The sequence below is a fragment of the Clinocottus analis genome, unplaced genomic scaffold, assembly GCF_023055335.1.
Source record: "Clinocottus analis isolate CAN_PGR_092001 unplaced genomic scaffold, fCliAna1.0.p SCAF_27, whole genome shotgun sequence".
Classification (NCBI taxonomy): domain Eukaryota; kingdom Metazoa; phylum Chordata; class Actinopteri; order Perciformes; family Cottidae; genus Clinocottus; species Clinocottus analis.
Window position 1 is genome coordinate 4,170,001 of NW_027176009.1, and position 22,338 is coordinate 4,192,338.

The 22,338-nt window shown below is 41.2% G+C and overlaps 2 protein-coding genes across 4 annotated transcripts in view; both read right to left on the reverse strand.

Moving 5' to 3' along the window:
• The window catches only part of mafgb (v-maf avian musculoaponeurotic fibrosarcoma oncogene homolog Gb), a 14,711-nt gene extending 8,831 nt beyond the window's left edge, over positions 1-5,880 (reverse strand). Inside the window, exon 1 of one of the 3 annotated variants that reach the window (XM_068592639.1) lies at positions 5,720-5,880. Coding sequence is in view for 1 of the 3 variants with exons in the window: in XM_068592638.1 (XP_068448739.1) it covers positions 4,403-4,507 (105 nt within the window). In the remaining 2 variants the exon portion in view is untranslated. Of the gene's footprint in view, positions 1-4,402; positions 4,554-5,045; positions 5,273-5,719 lie in introns of those variants that run through there. The other 2 variants (XM_068592641.1, XM_068592638.1) reach the window with 2 other exon arrangements.
• Positions 5,881-10,709: 4,829 nt separating this feature from the next.
• pycr1b (pyrroline-5-carboxylate reductase 1b) lies at positions 10,710-16,796 on the reverse strand. Its single transcript, XM_068592406.1, has 9 exons — positions 16,629-16,796; positions 15,915-16,008; positions 15,632-15,702; positions 15,241-15,420; positions 14,659-14,766; positions 14,390-14,503; positions 13,768-13,860; positions 12,684-12,847; positions 10,710-12,090 (listed from the first exon to the last, which is right to left on the reverse strand). Exons 2-9 carry the CDS (start codon positions 15,979-15,981, stop codon positions 11,910-11,912), a joined length of 978 nt encoding a protein of 325 aa, XP_068448507.1. The 5' UTR covers positions 15,982-16,008; positions 16,629-16,796; the 3' UTR covers positions 10,710-11,909.
• Between the last annotated feature and the right edge of the window lie 5,542 nt (positions 16,797-22,338).

Consider the following 22,338-nt stretch of genomic DNA (forward strand, 5'->3'; position numbering starts at 1 on the left):
ACACACACACACACACACACACACACACGCACAGGACTTGGGCAAGTGCACGTTAATGATGTCTCTTTTTTTCTTTTATGACCAACTTTTACAACCTAGATATCCTCTTGTAGCACGTATAAGAAAAAAAACGAAAAAAAAACATCAATACCATCAAATGACATATGTTCATATGGAAAACTGACCAAATACTTTTGGGTTTGCACATATAGGCTTTGCCAAATAGGCTATTTCAGTATTGAATCTTACATAATAATGTATTGCAAAGTTTCCAGTATAAAGATAAAAGAAAATCCAAATTAAACTTGTTTTCTGCAGGCTCTTTGTCTACAATAGGTCAAACAGATGTACAGGAGATGCTTTAGTTGACAATACTAGAAGGATCGGCATCCAGAGATGATAAACATGCGTAACTTAAGCCAAGTAGTTACATCCAGTTACTTGGAGGGTGATTTAGAGCCATTTTAAAAGATGCACTCTTTTTTGTTTCAGAACAGCTCGGATGCAAACTTTCCAAATTGGCTTTAATGTGAAATTAGAGTCGGAGGAGAACTTGTTGTGTTGCGAGGACATCATCAGGTGAAGCACAGAGCTGTTGCCACATTTAGGCACACGCACATATATCTTTGTTCCCTCTCTTCACTCCTTGGCATTGATCCACACGGCATGTGTACGTATATATATATATATTTATTTAAAAGGTTCAGAAATTCAAACCACAATTCTGGGATCGTCACACTGCAGTTAGAAAATGCGGCAATTTGGCGCATAGAGATGATGCAACTGGTAGACAACCGCTGGTACGGATACTCCTGTTACTAGGGCCTTGCATCTCCACGGCTACATTCTCAATATCTCAACACAGCATGCAAAACCAAACCAATCGCTCTGGTACGCAGTGAACGCGTCTATTTGTGTTTGTGTGGGAAAGAGTAGTCTCCTTTAACTGGAGCCTGGAAAATAAACCCAGAAGTCCTGTGAGGGAAAACATGAAAACTTAAAAGTGCTGATCATCGCTGATACAGAACAGCAGCTTTTTAATATTGTTGTTTCAATACATTTCAGGACGAAGGGTCGGATCAGTAATTCAAGCCACTTTTAAGTAAACTTAAACATGTTTTCCATTTCCTCATCCTTCTGACTTCTCGTGTGTGTTGCTACGAGGTTTTTCTTGGTTTTGTTCCTTTTTTCAGTGCTCAGGGAGTAAAAACATTGTTTAAAAACACTTGTGGAGGGAAGGTACATTTAACACAAAGTCACACTAACATACGGACAGGCAGCACACGCACACTGAAGCAGGAAAAACAGTAGAGCACCGCAATGATTATGCACCAGATCTGCTTACACCATATTTCATCATTACTGTGGAGAAAAAAACACTCAACTATTGATCTGCCCAACTGCTTCCTTTTCTATCTGCCTCTCTCTCTCCCACTCTCCCATTCATTCCAGCGTTTACTTTCCTCTTTACTTCTCTCCCACTCTCAGAAATTTGCAAAAATAACAAGACTTAAAAAAAAAAAAAGATCCCAGGAGCAGTAGCACAAGCTCATAAACATGCAGGCGCTACTGAGGAATTATTGCCACAAACACCAAACTCTCTCACACACTCACACGCACACACACACAATATCGTGAACACCTGTGCAATCTAATGCAATAGAGTAAATTGCCCTGCAATAAAGGTGACCGCTTTCAAGCTTCTGCTTCTACAGCGGCTCTTTGTTGAGACAAAATTAAACAGCGATGCATTTTAGATGTTTACCTCGTATTGTTAACAGGAAGGTTTACAAAAGAAAAACACTTTCATAATATTTAAAGTGAGTTGTCAACTAAAATGTAAGCCTCTCAGTAGGTAATGTACATTACAGCCTGTCCCAACTGGCAGCCGGGGCGACAAAAAAGTACGACATTATTATCTTTACAAGAGTTACATTTAAAAAACTTTGTCCCTTGTAAATTTCCAATGAAACTAGAGCTGAAAATAATGATTGATTAGTCTATAATAAAAAAAAAATCTGTAACTATTTTGATCATCATTTTTTTTAAAGCAAGATACTGAAACAATACTAAATAGTCTCTGATTCCAGCTCCTCAAAGAGGGGATTTGCTGCTATTCTGTCACACATCATTGTAAACCAAATATTTATAATAATACCTGCTTTGTTTTAACTTTGGGTTTACCTTTGGTTTTAGAGATAATCATTTATATTAATTAATACAAAAATATCATCACATTAATGAATGATAAAAATTATAATTGCAGCCCAAAAAAAAAAAAAAAATTGGAATGATATTAACAATGTCAGATCACATCAGTGAATAATCTGATGACTAAAATTCTTTCTAACAACAGATAAAATAGTCAAACGCGTCCATCGCAATTTATTTAATCACAAGCTGACATTTTGGTGTTCCTGTTTCATTTGACCAACAGTCTATAACCCAAATATTTTTACTCTTAGATGAGAGGGGGGAAAACAAAAATGTCCACATGAGAAAAACATGTGAAAGGAAAGAGACTTTAAAAACATGTTGCATATTAAGTCCTAATTAAATAATCTACTAATCATTTCAGCTCTCAGCATGTCTACATATCTTCCTCTCAGTGGTATACAATGCTCAGAAGCTCCATGTCCCTTCCTTCTAGAGGAGGTTTTACACAGTGTTACATCAACAGTGTTCATGCAGAGAATCAAACAAGTTTATATGAGCACGCCCACACAAATAAACACACAATGTGGTGAAACAGTTATGTTGACGCTCGTTACTTGACTTCCTCATGAAGAGAGAAGCTTCAGGTCAGACATCGTGGAAGGAATCCACTGCCAAGTGCAAAATGCTGATAGTAAAATCACTTCCCATTGCATCTTCTTTCTACATCTTGCAAATGCAGCTATAAGAACACATACACACTTTTTTTAACCTTGGTGATTACTGTGCTCTCACACTCAGCTCCTATAGCAACTAGATCCCAGCATCTTATAGGTGTTTCACATCTCCTGCTCTCACATGTGTGTGTACACACGCACACACACCTACACACCTACAGACACACACACACACACACACACACACACACACACACACACACACACACACACACACACACACACACACACACACACACACACACACACACACACACACACACACACACACACACAGCAAAGAAACTAGCTGTGGTAAGTAACAAGTGAAAACGCCATCTGTCAAGCGAGAGCGCATTTGCTTCGCCTCAGCATTTTCAGGGGAATGCCTTGAAGACAAAAAGGTCCTTGTTCTCAATCTCTCCGCAAATCCCATCTCTCATTCTTCCTCCCTCTTCCTTCATCCCCCTTGCTCCACGCGCCTTGCCGCTTCGCCACCATCAGCAAAGTTGCACACATAAGCATTGGTCAGCGTTCAATTACCGCGAACACCAGGGAAGGATGGGGAAAGTACTTGACAGAGAAATGCACTTCAAGCACTGATTAAATACTGATACCAAGTATAAAAAGTTTAGCCCCTTGGTTGTGTGTGTATGTGTGTGTGCGTACACAAAATGAGAAAAGGAAATGGGGTAAATGTGTGTAAGAGAGAAAGACAGTAAGGGGGGTTGCTCTTCTCTCCAATACTGATACAACTGTTTCATCATTATGACCCTCTATTACAGTACTTGCCAACTTGCTTACTACATACTTTTGATACACTCGGCAGAGTGCTGACTCTAACTAAAGCTGCTGATATGGAGTCATTAGGGGGTGAAGTTTCTGTTTTTCTTAAGCTCACAGAGCTTCCCTATTACTCTTCAGTTTAAGAGTAGCAATGCTCATAGGTTGCACAGGGCAGCAGATAATGGACCATCTACAAGAGATCAATCAGATTCAGAGGATATTCTGTTGCAAAGCATTAGAGTTCAATGAGGTGCTTTCTTTTTTTAGCATGTCTCATGTGGGTTCTCCCCTCCAGCTTTTATTTGTTTTTGTCCAAATATATGTAATGCAGCACACAAGGCCAGCTTTGTATTTACTTTCAGACAAAATGTGAGAGGTCACTGCAAGATATGAAGGACAGCAAGTATCAGCTGACTCTAAACATGGTTTATTCAAGTCACAGCCCAAAAGTGAAAACAGGTTGATCAACTAAACACTATTTAATGCAGTATTCATCATGTGTGCACAGCCTTCTTATTTACTTTAAATCCACTTTGACTAGAAATGGATTTGATCCCGCTGAACAACCAAACCGCTCTGATACAAATTTACACATTTAACACTAATGCCAATTTAAACGCGCATTCTGCAGCCCGCACGAGCCTTAATTATCCCATAAGAAACGTCATCATCCACTCCGTGATGGGGCCTCTGTTGTTTCAGAGCCAAGCCTCCGACATGCAGCTCTTCCTTCCCTCGCGCCAAACCTTTGTCCGCGCGCCCGCCGGTGCCATGTTGCCATGGCTCCCCCTCATGCCTCCGCTCGGCTCGCACAACCGTTGAGAAATAACAACGTTGTGATGAATCAGCATCTCTGCCCGCGATCCCAGCCGGTGCACAACCGGGATCACCTGGAAATAGCCGGCTCCCGGGTGTTTACCGGCAGCTAGCAGTCCATTAAACCGTAACGTAAACACGAATAGCCCCCCTCTCGTTACTCGAGGAGCAGGAGGCCTGTCGGACCGACAGCGGCTGACACAAAGCAAACGTCAAAACAGTCGCTCTCGCGCTCCAGCACAACGTGAGTCTCTCCGCCCGCTGGACGTTTGACAGGTGTGTGTGTGTGTGTGTGTGTGTGTGTGTGTGTGTGTGTGTGTGTGTGTGAGAGTGTAAGCGTATACGCGCGCGCGCGCGGGTAACAAAAAAAGCCGGAGTTGTTTATTGTTGTCGCCGGCTTTTATTCGCGACACGTTTTACTTCGGTCACTCCGCCAACTCGCTGCGGAGCAGCGCGCGAACGAAGCCGTAAACCTCGAGGGGTCCGTGAAAAACAAATACAAAATAATAATAATAATAATTTTAAAAAAAACAAACATCCCAGCACACCTAACGAACTGAATGCACATCTTACCTGCGAAGAAGCAACAGACTTGTCGTCTGGTGAAGCGACAGCGGGAAGCTCCAGTGTGTCCGCCGCTGCCGCTTCAGCACCCCGAGGAGAGGACAGTCGGGGAGAAGCTGCCGCGGTTGTGTCTCGGTCCCGCGGTGCTAAGTTGTTACTCTACGTTCAGCTTCTCGTACCTTTCTGGACGTCTCGCTATAGAGCCACAAAACAAGGGAGTCCCTGACCATACTAACGGCTCAGAAAGCCAACCTGCTCTCGGACTCCCGCCCCCCGCCCGCCCAACCCCCCTACTGCCGCCGCCGCCGCTCGGTATCTAATTCCAACACATGGCTTCTTGTTCTTGTTTTAAGCTTGACAGCCGCTCGCGACGCGCACCCTCTTTGTCTGTGCTAGTACGAACAGCAACGGTCGGTCGGCGCGTGTTTGTCCGCTCGGGCCGACCGGGTCTCTCGGAACAGCATGTGCGGGTCTGGGCGACGACCGGACCGTGATGATTCAGCACTACCGGGGCTGCTGCCCTTTAAACGGCGGCAGCGGCGGCGGCGCACGCCGGGACGAGTGGCGACACCAGCGGCATGCAGCGGCGGTGGCCGCGTGCACACTCAGCAAAACAACACCTCTATATTCAGCACTTTTTTTTAAGGAATTTGAAGGTTTGATTTCGACAAAAGCTGACTCACCAGAAGTCAAACCAGCGACTTTCGCCCGCGGAGGTCGGGGTTTGCCGATGGTTGGTGGACCCGGCGTGGAGAGACAGTTGGAGAAATGTTTTTTTTTTTCGCTCACGCCTTTTTGTACGTCTGCATATATCCACTCCTTCCTCGCTTGTTTTAGTCTATGGTCGGAGGCGCCAGACGTCAAATGATGTTTGGATCACATGGTTTCATTCATGAAGGATCTACGCAACCCGCATTTAAAGAGACACGATACACTACTACTGTGTGTGTGTGTGTGTGTGTGTGTGTGTGTGTGTGTGTGTGTGTGTGTGTGTGTGTGTGTGTGTGTGTGTGTGTGCGCGCGCGCGTGCGTGCGTGCGTGTTGGACTGTTGTGATAACAGTCCGGGTGGAAAGTGTGACAGCCCCACCTCTGTGCATATTTCTAAACTTATAGCTCACATTTGAAGAAGCCTGCTCCATCTTCAACAAGAGAGTGATGGAATTTAAAAGGAAACGTCCGATGATGTCATTCTTATTGATTTAGCTTTAGGACATTAATACATTTTGGTAGTTAAATGTGACCCATTTTAATGTTTTGGATGAACAGAAAAACAAAAATGTGATAAACACATGTGCATAAATAGAGAGAGATCCACTGTAACACACACAGTAAACAATTAACTGTATTGGATTAAGGACAAACACAATTTACTATGTCCTGTTTTTTAAACTGGTGATGACTTTAATTATGGAAAACGTCTAATTGACGTGTATATTCATATTGTTGTACTTCCTCTAAAAGTACACAATATATCAGTATCAAAAATATCAGTAACATTTTTTTGACATAACTTTTTTTTTAATCTTACATTAAGAATGTACATGTAAAATTATGACAGTGTGTGTGTTTTTTTTTTTTTTTTTTTTAGATTTTTAGGAATACTAACTGATGGTTTTGTTACTTTGCAGTTTTGTCTGGTTGGCTGACAACTTTCTAATCCCTTTTAAATCTGTTTTTAGTTCAGAAGCTAACTGTAGGCCATTAACCTCTCTCCGACATCATGAGCTATCAATCCTCAATTACAATACAATTTAAAACCAAACCAAAACAATTAGGACCAATATACAGTAGTTTATCAATACTCCATTTCCACTTCTGAGGAACTAATGACTTTAACTACAAGACAATAAAGCACTCAACCAATATTAGCAGCCTATTTCTGGATAATGCCACTCAGTTTATGAAAAATAGTCGCTATTCCAACGACTGATATCTCTACTCGGGCATTCGCCGTCCAAATTGTTCAAAGTAAATCTCATCCAGGCTGCTGAAGGTGAAGATACGTTTTAAAATGCTGCTTAGAATTTGGTTTTGGATTTAACCAAATTCTAATATCAATCCCAAATGTATTCAAACAGACTCTTTAGTTATTGTACGGTAAGGTTGAGAATTCTGTTGTGAGGATTCATTTGCACATTTCAAATTTTTTAATCAAAGAAACACCAGACGATTTCCCAAAGGCTGGATAAGACAGTATGAAGCGTTTCGTAAGCAGATGAATACAAACTCTTGGAAAAAATGCTGCAAACTGTATATTGAGGAAATGTGCCTGTTATGCTCTTTAAACTGTCGGCAGATAGGCAGCGGTGGTAAGTAACAAAGTACTTTTACTCATGTACTTGTACTTTACTTTACTTTTATGCTACTTGACACTTCTAAGGCAAATATACATTTTACTCCTACATTCATCTGACAACTTTAGTCTCCATAGTTCCTATAGAGATTGTTTATTAATACAGAAAATCAACATGAGGTTTAGTATTATTATAGATTAATCAGCAGTATATAAAGTAGTTTGAATTAACAACAGCTTAACAACAATATCAAACACTGAGAAGGCAGCTCGCAGCTGACGGTGCTTATAGTGCCGAGCGGCGGGCCTGAGCGAACCAGTGGGTCACGCACAAATTAATGAACATGCACTAAAAGCACACGCGACCAACCCAGCTATGTCAACAAAGCACAGAGAAGGTTGGATAACAAAACACAGTGATTTCATTCTCTGCTCAGGTAGACATTGTATAGTCACATAGATAATAGGCATTTGCTGCTATATTGATGCTCTGAATATCAAATTCAGCAACTTTAAATGATGCTAACACTGTAATGCATTATTACTGTAGTATTGTATTACTCTGAAATGGAGCATTCGGCACAATAAGCACTTTCAGCTGCAGCGATTTGGCTTTTAATAGTATTTCTACACTGTGGTATTGCTGCATTTACTTATAAAATGTCTGAGTACTTAATCCACCACCGTTTGTAGGCTTTCATTGAAGCTAAACCACTGAAAAACTCTTGATTCGTCAACACTGAGGCAGAGATGGAAAGTATAATTTACTCAAGTGCTGCATTTAGGCAAAATTTGGAAGTACTTTTGAGTATTTATGAGCGGAGTACTTTTTATGCTCCATTACACTTGGAGATATTGTATTTTTTACTCAACAACATGTATTCAACGGCTATATTTACTTAGCTTTAAAAGGAGGAATTTGAGGATTATACATTTCAAGCGTTTTATCAGTTAATAAAATAAATATCTTTGTTAGACATGAAATTTAAAAAACAGCATGTAAAGTAGTTCACCTTGAGAAAACATGTAAATGTACAACTTGCATTGCTGCTTTTACCTAAAAGATCTGAATATGAGAACAGACTCTCCACTCATCTGTGCAGGTCTGACTCCCAGTGGACCAACGCTGTCCCCCCAGCAATGCTCCGCACATCGCAGGTGGCTGAGAAGGAAGCCTATACTGCAGATTCACTCACTGTGTGCTAACTGTTAGTACTTCCTCTTTCTGCAACCGTTTCACCAGACAGCTGCACTATGCTGATACCGTATCAGCCAGGAGATCATAGCTTTGCATTGGACACACACAAACACACACAGAAACACACACTACTGACAATACAGTGGTGCACAGTGAAAAAGAGGAATATGCACAACTGACTTTACACGAACACCTATTTCCCAAGCTCGCCTATTCAAGTTTTTACATTATTAAGGGGATTAGGTGGATGTGGTGAAAAACTAAGAAAAAAACCTTAAATCTATTCAATCCTCTTGATTTGTGAGACTCCCCCTCTGGCCCTGATACGATATACAAACAACCATGTTCCTGCAAAGGTCAGTGATTACATTGATTGAATGGAGAAGACAGGTAGCATCTGGCTTACCTGTGGATAGAAAGCTCATGCTGGGCTGGGGCATGCACACACACACACATACACACACATGCACACACACGCACACACGCACACACATACACTTGACTCAGGATTATCTGCCATTGAACTGCCATCTTAGACCCTCTGCCGGTGTTAAGATGATTGAGAGCACATCCTCTTCACCTCACAGGTGGAGGAGAGGTGCTCATAGCTGTTTGACCGATGAGAGGTAACAGAAGTCTAATAATGAGAGGCAAATGGAAGTCTTTCCAGGAATGGCTAATCTTTATGGACAGAGCTCGGAGCATGCAGAGAATAACCTTTCACAATAAAAGGGGATTACCGAGACACTTCAGTGGCTGAGGAAAAACCATTGTACGCACAAATAAACAGGCCGAGTGCACTAAGAGCATGCAGGACGCAATTTAATCAAGGGACACTGGTGTATGTAAGTTTAAGGAAAATAAACTAATCCTACAACAGCTACAAATTGTTCAATTATGAGGACACTGCTCTTCAAAAACCATCACTTTTCTTCCATCATTTTTCCTTCGCCATCATGCACCTGTGTGCTGCCTGAATAGACCGACAGGCCTATCTCACTCCAACACAAAGTGGCATCTGTTAATCCAAAATGTAGCAGCCTGGAGCGGAGGAGCGGGCCCAAATATCTAGAGCTCAAGTCTGCCGCAATCTCATAACGTACCCAAAGGTAGCGGCTCTTCTGTCACACCAATTCCGAACACACTGACATTTAGTTTGTAAGCTGGCGACACCCAGCAGTGGAAAGCACTGTACATAAGTACACCATTGAGGTTATTACTGCGTATTTTAGATTAAGATTTCACATATGAAACAGACTATAAAATACAAAGCATGCATGCAAAGATTACGAAAAAGGCTGCGTCTAATTGAGGCTCCTTGTCTCATTTAAGATAATAGCAGTTCTACAAAAGCACGACCTACGGTTAAATTCTCAAATAAAGTTTCATTTCAAAATTCAAACCCTTCGAGGGCACAAAAAGTTCAGAAAAGAGACTGAACAAACTTTGCGCATCGGCTCTTCTCTCCTCTTCCATTAATCATCTCCACATCCCTCAGATTTATCAGGTGACCCTTTAAAAGGGTCTGACTCCTAGTTCGAGTACCACTGTACTCACCAAAGTGTAAATGAATGTGTTCAAATTTCACGACACTAAGATGATGGTCATTTATCCTGCTGACAGAAAGCTTCTAAACTTGGACTGCGTTTTCTTAACATCCAATCACAACGCCCCTTAAGGGAAGGAACAAAAACACATGTTTCTCTTATGACCAAAGGCATATACATGCATTTTAGGAAGAGGAATTTAATTATAATAGAAGAGATGTTAGAGGCAAGAGGAGACAAAACCAGAATGTTTTCAATGACTGGTGGGTGAAACGTGTAAGTGAGCCAGTGTAGGTCAATTTGACTTTAGTCCAGGGTGAATTTAAAAATGACTCTAAACCAGTAGATATGGGGAAGGGGTAATTTGATCTGAGTGGAATTGCACAATTGGGTAATTTGATCAGAGGGCGCCATCTGCAGGTCAGGGCGCATCTTAATTACACACCGATGAGCCTGGTGAGTCAAAGTCATGACCATCAACCAGAGTACTGAGAGTCAGTGGAGACTCATTCAACATAGATGAAGTAGCTTTGGAACAAAAACACATGATTCTGCTAGTTTAATATGTACTTTTTGACTGGCACACCAACTCAATAGTTGATATGCCTCAACAAAAAAAACAAAAAACTGTAACGTAAAAAGATGACGAACATTACAAAATACATCGTCAGGACGGATTGCCATAATGCTAATATATCATAATCTATATGAAGATATTTTCATATGATCTTGTTTCTCTGAGTAACAACTTTTCATTTCTTTGAGAGAAAATGTAAAAAGTGCCTTTCTGTTATAAAACATCAGGTGATTCAAGAACAGTTTGAGATTTGGGGTCAGAGACCCAAGATGTCCTTAGCAAACAGAAAATAATAATGGAAAACAAAATAGAGATGCACCGATGGACATCGGATACCGGTCCAAAACTCACTTAAATAGCTGTATCTGGTATCTGTGACAATGAGTCAATTATTTTGATGAACAACAATTCAGTACCTTTATACCTTTGTGTTGGTCGGTGAGGCATACAGCTTATGAATTATGAACTCTGGTATCGGAAGCTTACTATCGCAATCGGGACTGAAAAAGTCAACTCGGTGCATCCCCAATTTTAAAGCTTGGAATGAACCTTATAAAAAAAAAAAAAAAAGGGAGAAACATATTTAGTCTGTCCCATGGGGTCAAAGGCACAATGTTCTCCCTGTCCTAAAAAACATTGCAACACTGCAGGGAAGGAATATTATTAATGAAGATCAGTCTTCGTATACAAAAATCAAAACCAATAATAAAGCAGTGAAATTATTTTCCCAATGTCTATATTCAGTCTTTTTTAACAGTAGAATACTGTTGGTTAAACAAATTATAAGTACCAGCACATACAAAAGAAGTGAAGATGGTTTACATTGCATCTTCATTTTTGTTTTAAAATAAAGACATTAAGGATGATCATTAAGAGCATGATGGTGTCCCAACAGCCATCTGCTGCCTGGTGTGTACCAGGATCCCATGATGGCCCTCTGGGTCATTACTGTGTAAAAGTCTGGATAGTCTTGATCCCAAACACAGACAGACCACGGATTGTAAATGCACATTTGCTCTACAGAGTGTATCTGGAGTTGTTAGTGTGTAGGCAGTTTTGTGTAGACAGTAAGGCAATAAGGCTATAACTGTCTGCAACTCACGCAGAATGCACCTGTGTTTGTGTGTAATGTGGCGGTGACACCTGCAGGTCTCATGTCCGCATGTAACTTAAGTCTGAATAAATAATTGTAAAGTCATTTGGATGTGATTTCAGACAAGATCAGCTGTATGTGTGTATGTGTGTGTGCCTGTGCACTCAGTTCTTCTTCTTGCTACTGGAGCCGCCGCGATTGTTAAACAGGCTGAGCCCCGACCTGCCGTTCCCATTAGCCCCTCCGCTGACTGTAACGCCGGGCTGCTGGAGCACCTTGTCCAGCGTAGTCTTTTTAATGGCAGCTGGGGAGATGCGCTCCTGGTCTGCCAGATACTGCAGCTCCCTGTGAAAGAAAGAGAAGGCTAGTGTTTAGATATACGGCACAAATGTAGAGGTGTGTGTTTATGCGTGTGTATTGTCTTCAGTGCTACAACGACAGCGCCTGAAGTCAGCTCAGGAGTTTTAAGTTGTATGTTAGGAGATCAGAGTATCTGGATCCCTATACAAACAGTGCCTAGAGAAAATTGCACTTTATAATAAAGAATAATTTATTAGTCCTGTTTTAGCAGGTCTTGATGAGCTTAAAAAAATAAATAAAAAAAACTAAAACATTTTCAAATCTTGTGCAAGATGACTGGCCCACATGTCTGAACATCATTTATTCAGTAAAAGCTGTTTTTTTTATCTAAAAAAAAGGTTTCTCTTTTAATATTCTTGTAAAATAAATAAATAATCTTCTTTGACACTATACAATTGAAAAATTATGCCAAATTCCTAGACTAATCAATTATCAAAAAAGGAGAACAATAAGAAATGAAAATAATCAACAGCAACTAGACTGACAACTATCATTTTGGAATAATTTTGGGAGCCAAGAAAAACATTAGCAAGAGAGAAATCTGATCTACTTCAAGTTTGCATGTGCGACTGTCTCACCGTGTCCTAATGCACGAAGCCTCCACGGCATTGATCAGGAGGCTGCGAAAGCCGCCGCTCTCCATGACGTGCAGGGCGTGGATGGTGGCGCCCCCTGGCGAGCACACGTTGTCCTTCAGCTGGCCTGGGTGCTGCTCCGAGTCCAGCAGCATCTTAGCTGCTCCCTGAAGAGAAACAGGAACATGACAAAGAACTTAAGTTGAAGGAGGCGTGGGGTTAAATAAAGGGCACTGTGTTGTTTACTTGTACATAACCATGGATACATGGTGCATCTTCGGCAACAGAAAACAAACATCCATTGCAATGTGAGCAGCGCAGACATGCATGGCAGTGTAGAAACAATTAGTAGTTTTGCGTGTGGAATATTTTGCATGCAGCTCGTTGTCTTACAATGGGGGAGCATGACTATGCAACTACAGTGCTTTTGTCGTTACCTACAGACAAATGTACAAAGAGGAGACACTTAGACAAAGTGTATTTACTGTTTTTAACAAATAATAAAAAATGGAAAACAAAAAGATTGCCCATAATACAAAAAGAAGCTGAACACACTGAGAAGAAATCTGAAGCAGCTATGATTGCAAAAACAGCTTAAAGTGATTAGTTTCAAGTCATCTTCAAAGAAACATTGTGTAGCATTGAAGGAGATCTATTGAGAAAAATGTAATGTATTATTACATTTGTTTTCTTTAGTCTTTATCACCTGACTTATGAATAATTGTTTTTAATTACCTTAGAATAAGTTTATATTACATATTCGAGAGAGACCCATTTACATTTTCATGACCGCCACCGTAGTTCTCTACTTGGCACATTGGGAGTAGTTTTAGTTGTTTTGCAATCTGCAACATCACCACTGGATGACGCCAAATTCGACACATAGCACCTTTAAGCAATATCTTTGTTTATTAATCAGTTTGACTTCTGATTGAGAGGCGACTTGCTCGACCTTCTGAACTCAAACCTGATTTGTTTTTTGCCTTCAAATACACCGCCGACCAGTAGAACAAGGAGACTTAACATTGAGAATAGGGGAAGTGAAAGAGAAACAAATAGCTATTTGCACACAGAAAACACAACTGACCAATAGGGCCTGCGCTCCAAGTCTGACAGCTAGTCTTCTGGGCAGACCCATCTTCACTCCGCCGTCAGCCAGAGCATCCAGAGCTGTGAACGCCTGTGATACATGTACACACACATACCAAAGTATTGTGAGATACAAAACAAATATCTAACACCCATTTGATCTCTTTCCCCTACCATTGCTTTTCCTGTTTGAAAACATAATATAAATATATTACCAGCCACAGAACGACAGTGAGCAAGCAGAGCATTTTAAAAGCTTATAGCCAAAATGACGCTGTTTGAGCATTTCAATTAACACACAAAATAAAGCCAGCTATCAAGTTAAAAATATGAAACATTTACTGCTCAAACCTATGAAGATTTTCTTAATTTTCTTTATATCTTATGTTTTTGACTTTGTCAACACTGGCATTGTTTGAGCATTTGTTCACTCATTCATTTTGTGATTTACACAATTAACAATACTTACATCAATCAAAAGTGCAAAAAAATAAAAGAGTTCTTATCAAAGTCTATTTTAGGATAACACAAAACGGATGTCTATCTTATACTTCTAGTTCTATGCATCCCACCTCACATACACCCCTTTTTGACAGCCGCACAGCTCTGAAGTTACTTACGTAGGCCGGTCCACTGCCACTCAGCCCAGTGACAGCGTCAATAAGGTCCTCTTCCACCTCCGTGCAGAAACCTACACTTGACATCAACTGCTCCAGCAACTGGCTGTCCTCCGCCTAAAAGAAAGACAACAACATTTTGGTAATAATAGCACTAAAATAGTCAAAGCAAAAAGTCTTGTTTAACCTTTATAACACCTTTGTCTGAGATGCAGTACAAAAACTGACATCCTAAAAACACATTTGACTCTTGGATCTACATTACACTTTACCTGAGCGTGTGTCCCAGTAGCGTACACTGTGGCTCCCTCTCTCACCACCACTGGGGTGTTCGTCATACACCTCATGACTTTAGGAGCTGCACGGTACTGAAGCAGCTTCTATAAATAAAAACACAGAACAGATACATAGAGAACAATGAAAAACAATGTTCTTTAGCTGGTTGGAAGCATGCCCAAACAGCGTGATGAAACTTTATTGTGATAGGGACAAAAAATATATATTTTTTAAAACACAGAGAGGGAAACAGTATTTGACACAACACCGATCCTATTCAGTGCACAAATGTGCCTTCATGTAAACTCTCTGAACAGGCATTTGTCAAAATGACACGATGGCAAATTAAAAAGTAGCCGACATCAGCAACTTGTGCCAAAGGCATCATGACACCAACATAAAACCGGTTTGTATATTTGTACAGTGTTCAAAGCTAGAGCTTGTGAAACTTCCACAGATCAATAAGTCTGATTTAAGCCTGATGTCTGTGGTGTCCGCAGTCGTCTAGATATACACGTGTCTGTTTGCGAGTACAACCGAGGCTTTACAGTGCAAGAGAGATTGTAACAGAGGCGAACCTTCTCTATGGAGCTGATGGTGACGCCTGCCGCACAGGAGACTATCAGGTGACGGTCCTCGATATCTGGCCCAATCTCATCCAGAACAAAGGGGATGATGTGAGGTTTCACAGCCAGAAAGAGCACATCACTTTTGTTGACCGCCTCTTTGTTGCTAGATGTCAGGTTGACCCCCATTTTCTGCAGTGGGAGAAAAAAAAAACAGTTAAGGTAGAAAGAGGAAAGAGAGGGGAGATGTGAATGAGGTAAGAGGTGGGGGGGACAGAGGAGGTCTCATCACAGCAACATGCACACACAGACGCCTTTCCACAAGCCCACGCTTGCACCAATGTTTCCAGTTCAGCTTCTATTTCCAGACGTCGCACAACAAGGCAGAAATGTGTCTTCTCACCCTCAGCCCTGACACCGTGGGCAACTCTGAGTCTGGGGAACTGGCAGTTATCCTGTGTGTAGCAATCACACCTGAGGAGGGAGACAGGAGGAAGTGGAGTGAGGATGACAATCAGGAAATTAAAGAAAGTAAAATAACAAGGTGAATTCTAAAATGAATGCAAACATCAAAAGAAATGGACACATTAACATTTAATAAATTACAATACTCTGACCATATACAATGACATCAGTAAATTGATTCATCACAAGGCAAATATTGCATAATAAAGAAGTGGCCTCACCTGCAGCCGTGAACCCTTTCACCAGTGCGTGAGCCAGCTGGCCCGCGCCAATGAATCCAACGCTCATCCTGTCAGATGATGTGGCGTCTGTGACCTGCAAAAACAGATACTGACCCGTCATGCAATTTAACAAATCTATGAACAAACCCCCAACACACCACCATACACAACATGCCTTACTGCAAAGCACAGACAGGCTAGAGGAAAAACCTTGGAGCTGGTCTAGAGAAAGAATGATGCAACACCTCTCCTGACACTTGGCAGCACCCATGGGTGATTCAATTGTGATGTGGGTACATGTACTTATTTACAACTGTAATTGTAAACTACTCCACATTTGAATTAATAGAATATGCATTTAAAGGCTATAGCAGACGGAGCAACTGAATGAAGAGTAATCTATCAGATAACATGTACTTGATGTTTTGATGACGTCTTATTTCTTGATTGACAGCTAGGTTTGCAACGTTGCTGTTCAAACTCACTGGTTCATGACCGTAAACCCAGATTCACTGTTGACTTTGCCTTTAGGCAGACGTTAGTGTATCCAGCGATAACACTAGCTCTCCAGTTGATGCTGGTGGAGGGTGATAGCATGTCCTAGCTAGCAGCCGGGCGTCTGTCCTCGGCTATGAGCTCCGTTAGCTCAGCGTCATCACCCGAAATGAATGAGAAACACGACACATCCATTGAACGCCGGGATAGTTCACCTACCTTTCCGTAAATGTTCAAACTGACTTTCCCGAGTCCCCTCGAGAACGTTGACGACGTGACGGTTCGTTTCGGTTCCGGTGTGAGAGTAAAAAACAACAGAGAAACACTACTTTATTGTGTCAACGTGGCTTCCTCTTCCCTTAACTCCTCATGTGCGCCATAACTGTGACAGACAGCGACACTGACCAATCACGACAGACCCACGCTGACCTTCTGGCCAATAAGGAATTACGCTACAGATTTTGGGCGGGGTTTGAAGTCCTTCACGCCCAGTTGCATCAGTCGTTCTGGGCCCTCTGCCACCCAACATGTAGGTTATATGTAGGCTAGTGCTTCCCTTACTATTATCTGACTATAGAATAAGAGCATACTGCAGTTAGTATGTACTGTACTTAGAGATAACTATAGTATACAGGTGTGTCTGTATTCTGTGAAACAGGCCTCTTTCAGCCATTACAGAAGGCACACCTCACCACTCCAGTTCATACCCACATACCTACACTCAAACCAGAATATATTACAGTCTGAGTCATGTTTACTCAACATAAAAACATTCACACCAGCCTGACCTGTTTTAAAATAAACCCACATTGATGCCAGATCCGGGCAGAGTTGGATCAGATGGCGTTTTTATTGACTACACCTGACGAAGACATGATTTTGAAACTTCACAGTTATGTACATCTTTTAAAGAAGGTGCTGGATATTTCATGAATTAATGTATTATTGTTTTGTATTTCAAATGTTAGATACAAATAACAAATACATGTTTATTACAATTTCCAGAGCTGAAAGTTACATAATTAAATGGAACGTTTAATCCAACCAACACTTTTGTTTAATTGCAATATTGGCAGTTTGGTTGGTGTCCTTGAGCGAGATACTGAACCCCAAGTTGCTCCCAGGCACTGCACAGCAGCCCACTGCTCCTTGATGCATAGGCATAGACATTTCAGATGCTGGAGTCAGATAATAAAAGATTAATCTCTAATCAAATTAGTTGTGACGATGATTTTTCTGACAAATGACTCGTCATTTAACATAATTTCCGCTTAGTTTCTGACCAAATCTATTTGAGTTGTTATGGAATATATCTGAAACCAATAAATTTAAATTGCTGTAAAATTCTTCAGATGTGATTCAGTAGGTGGAGTTTTTGTTATACAAGAGAAATTATTGCACATTTCTTATTTTATGTTGCACTAGTGACAACACATCATCTTTTCACATGCAAACTCCTTGAAATACTCCGTCATATGTTCAGGGTTCATTATTTTTTACAAGAAATGCATTGAGATTTAAAGGTGACTCACCAAAACACTTCAGGGTACTACAACTGCCTAGTGATATCTGAGGGACCTGAATTTGAATGAAGGATTGTTATTCCAACATGAGACTGTCGACCGGTGCTTCTTCCTCTCCCCTTAGATTTGACAGAATCTGAAATGAAGCAGAATTGGATGCTGCATACACTAATGAGCCACGGATCTCAAACACAGTTTGGCGGCCTCTCCCTTGGTAGTTCACCAATGCATATTCTCAAATTAAGCCGTGAACTTGGCTTGTAACTGTCAGTTTGATGCTAAAATCTCCCCTGTGCACATTTTAATAGGACTAACCCTCTCCCTGTATCCTCTCTGTGTTTCTCATACCATGCCATGCCAGACTAAATTTATACTCTACAAGAGGTGCCGTATTCCTCCTTTGAGGGAACTCATTCCATTTACTTTCCCATGGTGCTGTTGGACAGGAATGCAGGCGGAGGGATTGCATATGCTGCCGTCTATATATAAAGCAGAATGCGTGGCCTTCCAGCAGCACCAGCTGTCAAACTACTCGTCCTCTTCAGTCAGCTTGGCAGCTGATATGATTTCATAAGTTTATTCTCTACTGGTGAACACCCAAACGCAGGGAAATAGTCATTTATTTTAACCCAGGGTCAAAAGCAAGGTACTTTGGATTACTGAGATGTCTAGTTCAAATAACTTTAACTGTCCAACGATCAATTTTTATCTCCCTTTCATCATGGTGTAAAAGGCTGTTTCATTTCCTTCTTCACATTGCCAGGATATCATTTAGCTTGATAGATACTAAATCACTTGATTCTGTTGTCTTCTAAAGGGGCGCTCCACTGAGTTCAAATATTAAAGGTCCAGTCTGAAGGATTTAGTGGCATCTTGTGGTGAGGTTGCTGAATGCAAAATAATGAACCCCACTTGGCTCGCACCTCCTTCTCCAAGTGTGTCGGAGAGTACAGTGACATTAAAAGGCCCTCTTAAGAGACAGAGTTTGGTTTGTCCGCTACTGTAAAAACATGGCAGTGCAACAGGGCAAACTATGTGAAGAAATGTCATTCTAAGCTACGGAAAAGACAATAAATCTTAGTTTCAGGGGATCATACACTAACGAAAAAAACAATGAGTTATATTCCATTTCTGCCCACACAACATTTTGATCTTACACACTGGACCTTTAAGTTCTGTTTACTCGTCACAAGGAGTATTATTATGCCTGTGAAAACACGATAATGCCTGTAATATCTTTTGTGGTTCCTGAAGAGCTTTCAGAAGTCTGATGTCATAGTCGTCTCATCTGACTCACCAGTTGGAGACTGCGTATAAGCCAGCTATTGGTCACCTATTTCAGCCGACATTCTCCTGCCCTTCCATTATCTGCGCTTTATATTTTGCAAAGTCATTGTGATTAGTTTAAAGAAATAAAAAAGTCAGAGCATATTTTACCCCCCATAGCAGAAATATAATGTGTGGAGCCAGACCTTTTTTTTGGCGCTGACAGAGCTCTGGGAATAGGTTTGGCTATGGGAGACTAGGGTCAGGGGGATGTCATCAGGGTTATCTCCGCTTGGGCTTTAGACTTAAAAAAAACAAAAAAAACTTACAGATAGTCTACGTTGCAAATTAGAGGTGTGACGTGGCATTTAGGAGACAAGGAAGTCTAATTGCATTATGGCACATGTATGATTCTGTGTTTTCAATGCCTTATGGGGACTTAAAGTCAGGATTAAGAATATATATATATATATTTTAAAAAAACTGTCTCTTGTGAGTGAACTAACTTTACAGATGTGCAATTGTGTAACGTTTTAAGTGTAATTGCAAAATGTAAACTCTTTCTTGAGTCAGTATTTTGGATTTCTCAAAACAGAGTAGCTGTCAGTGTAAAACTGAAATTTAAGGTGTGAAGGAACAATATGATTATTCCTTCACTTATGATGTTGCAAGGTGCATAAAAACCGATGGAGAAGTGTATGAGGTGGTACGGCATAGTGCACCTTTCCCTTTTTTGCTTCAGCTTTTAGAATAATTACCCGCAGAACTATTCTCCGAACCTAATCTCAAACAAGCTGTACATGTCCGTGATGTATCCCTGCAACTCTGCTTCTCAGTCACACACAGCACACACACACAAAAAGTCAATTTACCACTGCCTGCTTCTGTACTATCTATCACTCAGACTTGGCATGTGTGCTGAGGCGTGACAACACTCATTCGCTCCTTCTTGTTTTGACATACGCCCAAGAGATTTATTAAAAATACCACAGAACATGAAACGAAACAGTTGTTTTTCTTCTTTTCCAGCACAGTGACAAGTGGATCCAGGTGACGCATCCACAACAATTTGTTGCTCGAAGTGATTAGGGCCCAGAGGTGTGTGTGTGTGTGTGTGTGTGTGTGTGTGTGTGTGTGTGTGTGTGTGTGTGTGTGTGTGCATATGTGAGACAACGTACAAAAAAAGCAAGAGAGAGTGAAGTAGCTTTGTTGAGTGAGAGCAGAAGTGCATATTTAATATCACACCGACAGAAAATCTTCCCCAAGTGTGCATACGTCTCCCAGTCTGAGACAAGAATGAGTGACAAGAATGAGTCCGAGACAGGAATGAATACAAAGCAGTGGCGTTAAATCATCCACTGTAATCAATGTCAGCTTTCAATTTCATGTAAACCCCAAATCTAATAAAGCATTTCCCTCAGCTCATCACAAAATCTCACGGACAAATCATAGTGAAATTCCCCAAAGAACACGTGGAGAATCAAATATGTTGTACCTCTTTGTTATTTCAATTTTAAGTTCAGCAGGTATTTAGCATAAAGAAAGATTTTCTTTGTTATAAAGTCGCAGGAGGTTAAATAGCCACAAACTGTGGCCACAAAGTCACAAGAGGATATTTGTTGATTGTGCTGTTTTTCGGTGTTTGCTGTTGCACCAACCCGGTGACTCAGATCTAAAAGGTTGGCGTGCTGGTCGTCTCTGTACTTTGACCTTCTGCTGGGAATAAATGTGAACAGCAGCTGTGTTTGTTTACTGAGGGAGAAATCCTTGAGGTAAAATTGTTTCAGTTATGTTCCAGTTCCACAACCATACACTTTTAACCAATAAACAAATCAGTAAAATGAAAGACGACGCTTGCATCAGTGCACAATTCCATAACATTATCTACCGAGGATGTCTTTAATTCCCTGAAGATTTTGAGAGAGCCTATTTCTCTGTGGGATGAACTCACTTCATAGTACTTACAGCTTTTATTTAATTTCATAAGCCTATTTGGAAACACAAAATATAGCAATCAGTGCAAATCAGTGGGACAATAATTTAGCCATTGAAACTGTTCCACAATAACATTTGGCAGAACAAGAGCCAAGACCTACGGGAGAGGGGGGAGTTGACATCAGCAACACACACCAGCAGAGATGAGTCATGACAGCGAGCCAGCAGTCCCCTCCACGACCCCGTGGCTATGGAATCAGGAAGGGGAGGTTGTGATAGACACCTGTCGCTAATCATCTCTGTCAAACGAGTTCATACACTCTGGCTGTGTGTGTGTGTGCGTATGTGTGTGTGTGTGTGTGGGGGGGGGGGGGTGCAGCTATGTTTAAGACAGAGGCCCGCAAGGAGTGAGAAGTAAAGTGAGTACCGAGCATGGAACAGCTGCTAAATGGGGATCTGCAGAGCAACAGAGCGCACACAGGCCTTAATGGAGATACAGATTGCAGTGTGGCCACGCTGTCCGTCCCTTTTAGTGGCAGCTTTCTCTGGACTCTGTCATATCCCACTGATGTTGTATCCTACTTTGGAAATATCCGTCACAGTGCAAAGCAAGTATTATACCTCTAGAGGACCAGTCCATGGAAATAACTGCAGGAGGATGATAATGCAAACAGTGTTATTTACCTTTATTAATTGCTAATTTAAAAAAACACCACCGGTTGACATAAACCCACGTATAACACAGTCCTCATCTGCTCTTGTACATGTTGTTTACTTGTATTTACTTACTAATTTATAAAAATGTATTGGCACAACGTCTTGAAAAGAAAATCTCTAAAACACACAATAAGGTCTTCGATAGATTCGGGCAGCCAACTGATTTAATGCTGAGCACCAAGAGGTTGCTTTACGCATGCTGTGGCGCAGTGGCTTCCCAAGGACTTAATATAATACATCCATAGCACTCACAGCTGTGACAGGGGAATACATTGATCCTGGATTAGAGAGATGAAGTGACCAAAGCAGAGAGGAGTGAAGGGTGGAGAGGAGGAAGAGAGGGTGGTTGTATGGTGTGAGAGAGTCAGAGTTGAAAGGAGAGAGGGAAAGAGAGAGAGCATTGTTAATCAAGAGAGAAGGAGAAGGACAAGGAGTCACTGTTGAGGCTGAGTTGTTGCAGCTAGACGTCTTCTTCACGTTATATTCCT

Bases quoted from the DNA above. Each gene is read 5' to 3' on its own strand.
- pycr1b (XM_068592406.1), bottom strand. From the start codon at position 15,981: ATGAGCGTTGGATTCATTGGCGCGGGCCAGCTGGCTCACGCACTGGTG. The intron at 15,421-15,631 runs GTGAGAAGACAC...CTCCCACTGCAG, and splicing joins CCACGGTGTCAGGGCTGAGG to AAAATGGGGGTCAACCTGAC. The intron at 12,848-13,767 runs GTCAGTTGTGTT...GTTTCTCTTCAG, and splicing joins TTGGAGCGCAGGCCCTATTG to GGAGCAGCTAAGATGCTGCT.